Genomic DNA, 6,739 nt, shown 5'->3' with positions numbered 1-6,739 from the left:
GTTCCATAGAAGATTGAAGTCGTCGTGGCCTAAAGGATAAGGCGTCCGGTGCATTCGTATCTAGTGATGCAACGGTGTTCGAATCCCGCAGGCGGGTACCAATTTTTCTAATGAAATACGTACTTAACAAATGTTCACGATTGTCTTCCGCGGCGAAGGAATAACATCGTGTAATAAAAATCAAACCCGCAAAATTATAATTTGCGTAATTACTGGTAGTAGGACTTCTTGTGAGTTCGCACGGGTAGGTACCACCGCCCCGCCTATTTCTGCCGTGAAGCAGTAATGCGTTTCGGTTTGAAACGTGGGGTAGCCGTTGTGACTATACTGAGATCTTAGAACTTATCTCAAGAAGGGTGGCGCATTTACGTTTTAGATGTCTATGGGCTCCAGTAACCACTTAACTCCAGGTGGGCTGTGAGCTCGTCCTCCCATCTAAGCAATAAAAAAATATTTAGAATATATATATTTACTAATATTCGAGCGTGAGCATGTGGGATCAGAAATCTAGCCAATTTTTAATACGCGAACAAATCATTACCGTATATCTATACTAATATATAAATCTACAGTGGTTTTTACGGATGTTCCGTTATAACTACTGAACCGTGCATCCGATTGACTTGATACTTGGTATCCGTGTAGAAAATACATGTACTTAATGGATAGGCTAATATTTACATGAGTGTTGGACTCCCTAATAATAATGACAATAAATTATGTTAATTTTAAATGCCCAGCGAAGCGGGCGAGTACGGCTAGTACTATTGTATAAAAACCGTAACACAATAATAAATAATGTAAAACGTCCACCATTTTATTGCTTAAAGCCCAAAAAAAACAGCTGAGAATTTGACAAAATACATCTATATTAAATTAAATAACACAATTAAAAAAAAAACATGTTTTATTTATAATAATTAATACATCATTAACTTAAGTTTCTTTTTTGTTTGTTTTTTCCACAAATTTTCGCTGCAATTTTATTAGTTTCGAGCCATAGGGTAATAAGCGACCTGATATCGATTTTATTTTTTTCGTATATTCGTTGACCACCTAACGAGCAACTGGCGTAATTCGACATGCCTTGACAATGTCAGTTGAAGTTTTATTTCTCGAATACGCCGAATCGAGTCTTGTATGAAAAATAACATCGCACTTTCAGTCCGCCTCATTCAATTTCGTTATTAAATAAAGCTTTTGTCGTTAACCGCTGTCTGGTCGTCATTGGAAACAAGTTACGCCATTCACAAGCCTTCTAGTGAATTAGAAAGATGCTTATCATTTGAAACGTGATGTGCATTTTAAGGTTCTATCACGACAAGTCTTTTGCTAAATTTTCTTATTAAATTTTTTTTTTTTTTTTGTAGTTTTAGAAAATCCAAAATTACATACAACGTTCAGACAGCGTCTAATTATGAGCGAAAATATTATGATTAATGTCTATCGATCGTCTTAAAGTTCCTATAGACGTCCACATCCACATGACGGATCTATGTATTGAGTGACGAAACCGCCGCCAGTATTGATGACGGCTTTACCAGAAGACGGCATATTACCATCGACGGCGACCGTGCCGTAAACAGGGAAGCAACCGCTCACTTTTATCGTGCCGCCTATTGGCATGTCCCCCGTGACCGAAATGTCACCGAACTGCAGAGAAGGCACGATCTCGGTGACCAGGGGCGTCACTTGGTTAGTGCGGACGGGGCCGTAGTCCGGAAACATTGAGGGGCTCAAGCAATTCGGTAAGGAGGTGACCGTGGCCTGGCCGTTCCCGGTCGCTACTGTGGGAATGTAGAGGGATGAGCCGTAAGGGCTGTACAAGTTCGTCCCGAGGCAGCCGTTCCCGGACATCGGCAAACTGAGGATACCCTGTTGAAAACAAAACAAAATCCACAATTAAATTGATTTAAACATGAAACGGTAGAAAATTTAATTTTGTTTACCGGCAACACTGGATCTTTTATGGAATCCCAGTTTCTCTTTTTTGAACACAAGGGAAATAGAATTTAAAATAATAATTACATCGACAGAAATGGAACTTTTCTTTTTGCAAAGAGCAATCGTTATGCCTGTGCTAATTAATGTGCAATTATTTGTTAGCATTATTCTTTGCGGGTTTTGTTAGCGTAACACTTGTTTGAGTGAGTAAGCTAATAGTTTAAATCGTTTCTATTGTCTCGCGCTGAGCAATGTAAGTCTGAGCTACGTTTTTTGTATAAGATATTCGACAATTGAGTCGACTATTATCAAAGGCGGCAATCTGACTTTTGGACAATGATTGGTAAATCAGAAAAACGAATTATTGACTTTGTATTCCATTGGCAGTCACAAAACTCTTCGGAACGACATCTTAGATAAATAACAGGTTAACTATTAACCTTTATTTAATGCAGGTTTTGAACCGTATTCTTTGAAGGAGACGATTATATTCAAATAAATCTGTATTGACATATCAATAAAAATTTTTTGTCCAAATGTACAGATTGCCGCCTTTGATAATAGACGACTCAATTACGCTTTTGGGTGTAACTTATTCTTATATATGTCTTTCTACATTTAACAAAGGGGAAAGTTGTATCTTGGGTCGGCTTACAATAAATTTCACAGTGTATTTAAAAAAATTATTAAAAATACACATCAAAGTATCTTTAAAGCAATTATATCGACGTTAAATGAAATTTTTAATTTAATTAACGAGTATACATTTTAGTTTATTTTAATTTTATTATAGAGTAGTTTATTTTTATTTTATTTTTTCTCCAAATTAATTGACTGATTGACATAATGATAGCTAATATCGACATAGAGTGGTTACTACTGTATTCATATAATTATGTGTTTCTAATTCATTTCCTTTGTATATTTAATTAATTGAATTAGTATATTGTTCATTTTCTATTTGTATTGTTGAACTGTTTGTGTGCTGACTATTGTATTATTATTATTTTATGGATATTTTCTGAAATAAATGTTTTATTATTATTATTATTAAACAATTGCAAATCTAATTTCGATTACTATTAAATTATTTCACGACCAAATGAAATAATAAAAGGAATTTTCCGTAGTTTAATGTCGAAAAACGACAACAGATGTCGCTATGTAATACGTGTTTAGCACAGATAAAAAATTCTACCGTATTCTACCAAAACGGACAACGTACCTGTATTAGTACTAAAATCACGGCGAATACCCCTCCAGACTCCATTTCTGTGCTGGTACCACAATAAAACAATGCAACGAGGCTTCGTGTACTGCCTTATATACATTCGGACATGCCTTATCACTTTCGTCGCGCGCTTATCGAAGTTTTGCGTAAATTTTTAATGTAACCCCGTTTTTATCTAAATTACCGATGCAATTAAAATATTTCAAAACAATTGCTACACTTGCCGCGTAGCTTTGTCGTAGCGATTGCTACGGTAGTCTACGGCGTAGCTGGTCTTCGATGCTGTAGGCTTTGTTAAAGCATTGATAAGTGAAGATAAATTAGAATTCAGATTAACTAAAAGTAGTCATTCTTTAACATAAAATTAATTATTTCTTCTTATTTTCTCCTTAAGTATGGCAATCGACTTATCAAAGTCAGTATCCAAGTTTCTAAAAATATTCAATTTATTTAATAACATATTTGGATATTCTATTAAATGTAAACTAATATGAATCTACCGAAACACTAAATTAATAAAGTTAAACAATTAATACAAATAAAAGTCCTGATAATTATTCATATTTGCTGTAGAGAATAGCTTGTTTAGAATTCTAGGATTGAAGGATTACTGGTGAACCGGAGGCCTTTCCAGTTTCACCAGGACAGGTGGGCGAGCAAAGGCTCAGCCAGGAGGAGTGGGATTTGCTAACAGTTGCCCGAGCGCCTCCGAAGGAGCCCTAACAACTTGAGGGCCCGCTGCTTCGCGAATGCATCTACTACCAGATCGGAATCGCGACCCGCTGAGAAGATCCGGTGAGAAACTCAGCGAGCTGATTCATGGGTTAGGTTGCACGTCGAACTCTTTGTCGAGTTCGACGAGTACGGTTACCGTGGTCTCTAAGCTTGCTCCTAGTGTTAGAGCTGAAGGCGTCTAATGCAAAGGGTCTGATGGATCCGTAAGGACGTGTCTAGGGCGTATTGGTGTAGGGCGGACCATTGGAATATTAAGACATTGCTTTGGTTGTTATTTATACGATGGGATCTTGGTAACTTCTCGGGTCGTTGCTAGCCAAAGACATTATTAAAACTAGTTTCGTGGCTTTATATCGCGTTTTAAAAAAAATGGAATAATCTCAATATGTATATAAATTACGTGTCACGTTGTTTGTCCGCGATGGACACCTAAACTACTGAACCGATTTTAACTTTTTATTATTTTTATATATGTGTTTTGTTCCAACTTAGGCCATAGGATGTTTTTTATATCAATTAATGGTCGCAATATTTATTAATTAACAATAAAATATTTCTTATGTTGATTATTGTTATTAGTTGTAAGTTTCATAAGTCTAAAACAGATGTCGCCTTAAATCAGTTTTTACAGACAATTGTAATACTGTCTGACATTAATATCTCATAGATGGCGCTGTGTTAAAAATACCAACGTTTCACATAACCTACAATTCAATGGCATAAGCACCACGTGTTGCTGAGGCTAAAGTATAAGTGAAATTTATTTCGTAGTAAACGCAATACAGTGAAATCGAATTGTTTTTTTGGAACGAATTTCCTTACGGCAGGCTTGGAGGAGATAGGGATTTTGCTGCGCGACCGAACTGAAAAAAATGTGATAGTAAACCGTAAGAAAAAGTCCGTGGAATAAAACCGTTAAATGAGAAGTGCGCAGGCGCGACAGTTGTATACACAAGCGAGTAGTGTATAATACCTTTCTCTTTCTCCTTCTTTCTTTTCGTTCTCTCATCCCTTCTCTTTCTATTACCACTCCACCCCGCCAATGCATAGTATATACTCATGAATTCATAGACAAGCACGTGGCGAATACTCACATTATAGATACATTTTACTCGCTCAAACAAATATCTATATATTAATACGTGAAGCAAAAACTTTGTACCCATTTTTACGAAAATTGCGCGGACTGAGGAGTATGAAATTTTCCATACTTATAGAGAATATAGCGAAGGAGTGCCGAATGGTAATTTTTTTTAACTTATGCATTAATAATACATTAAATCAATAAAAAAAACGTTACACACACTACCATGTATTTGACACACACACATGCATACTATTTATTTATTGTCAAACTTTTGTTCTTGACGTCTGTGGTCAAATTGAGAACAGATTAAATGAGGCCTATAAAATCAAAGGCAGCTAAATCCAATTCTGTCAAATATTCAGGTAAACTACAAAAATCGGCCCTAAACACGTCATTACGGAGCCTTCTGATCCATCGAAGTACTGCTCTTGCTAGGGCCAGTGTTAGCAACACTCCCGGTTTGAGAAACTGAAATAACTTTGTTCGGGTAGCTACGATATTCTTTATTTTAAAGCAGATTTATAAAGAATGAGAACTAATAATCTGAATTTTAAATGATTAAGCTTTGTTTATATTTTAGTACAGAGCAAAAATTAAATTTTTGAACTGAATTTGCATTTTTTGCATGAGATTTATTGCATTTGTTATAACATGAAAGTACTAAAGCGTGTTCAACTAACTAAACAAGATGGCGCCATAGTTAATCCATTTTACTACACTATGGCGTTTAGCTGCCTTTGATTTTATAGGCCTCAAATATAGTTTTTCTTTATTAATATTTTTCTATAGTGTAGTCTTGGCGAAATTTGTGACTATAGTAGTATAATACTCTTTGAAATTAGAATCATAATAGTGTACAAACTTACAATTTCAATTAATTATAGTCGAATTTCGACTACTGCGGGACTGCTAGTATTAATAAATTCACTTAATAAAATATAACTTAACTGCCACTTAATAAATTCATAACGCTATTATTATTAAATGGTAGACAGTGGCTTGGCTCTACCCCTGGCATTGCTGACGTCCGTCAGCATAAAAAAAATAAAGATTCCGCTAACTTTTCCAGCAGCATTCCTAATTTAGTTTGGAAACAAAGGATTTTTCACGTTTCTCTCGGCACCTACGTTGTTTTTTTAGAATTATCACGCAGTTTTGAAACGCGGTCCGCCAGTCACGTTCCGGTTTCATTCGATAAGCACAATACACGTGTACATATCCGACTTCCGTATTCCGTGAGTATAGGGTTGTCGTTTGTTTGAAGTTGTGAAGCCTTTGGGCTCGGTAATGTAAAATTATGCTTTTGAAAGAGGCAATTGCGCGAAAAGATCAGAATTAGTTTTATTATTATTTGTACTGGTGATAGGACCGCTTGTGAGTCCGCACGGGTAGATACCACCGGACTGCCTATTTCCTCCGTGAAGCAGTAATGCGTTTCTGAGACCTTAGAACTTATATCTCAAGATGGGTGGCGCATTTACGTTGTATGTATATATGGGCTCAAGTAACCAATTAACACCAAGTGGGCTGTGAGCTCGTCCACCCATCTAAGCAATAAAAAAAAAAACAAAAAAATCAGAATTAGTGGAGCGAATTTTTTAAACGCTTCACGATCTACCTGGAGGCGGGAGACGCAGACAATCACCTCCCTGGTAACCGTACTCGTCGAACTCGGCAAAGAGTCCGACGTGCAATCTAACCTAAACATCAGCCCGTTGAGTTTCTCGCCGGATCTTCTCAGC

The 6,739-nt window shown here is 36.3% G+C and overlaps 1 protein-coding gene across 1 annotated transcript; it reads right to left on the bottom strand.

Annotated features, from left to right (window-relative positions):
* Positions 1-965: 965 nt before the first annotated feature.
* LOC114241852 (uncharacterized) lies at positions 966-3,227 on the bottom strand. The gene is made up of 2 exons (XM_028172818.2): positions 3,170-3,227; positions 966-1,875 (listed from the first exon to the last, which is right to left on the bottom strand). The coding sequence occupies exons 1-2, from the start codon at positions 3,212-3,214 to the stop codon at positions 1,465-1,467; spliced, it is 456 nt and encodes a 151-aa protein (XP_028028619.2). The 5' UTR covers positions 3,215-3,227; the 3' UTR covers positions 966-1,464.
* Positions 3,228-6,739: the final 3,512 nt, after the last annotated feature.

The sequence above is a fragment of the Bombyx mandarina genome, chromosome 02 (assembly GCF_030267445.1).
Source record: "Bombyx mandarina strain Sakado chromosome 02, ASM3026744v2".
Lineage (NCBI taxonomy): Eukaryota > Metazoa > Arthropoda > Insecta > Lepidoptera > Bombycidae > Bombyx > Bombyx mandarina.
The sequence above is the reverse complement of the archived record's forward strand: the minus strand, read 5'-3'. Positions and strand labels throughout refer to the sequence as shown.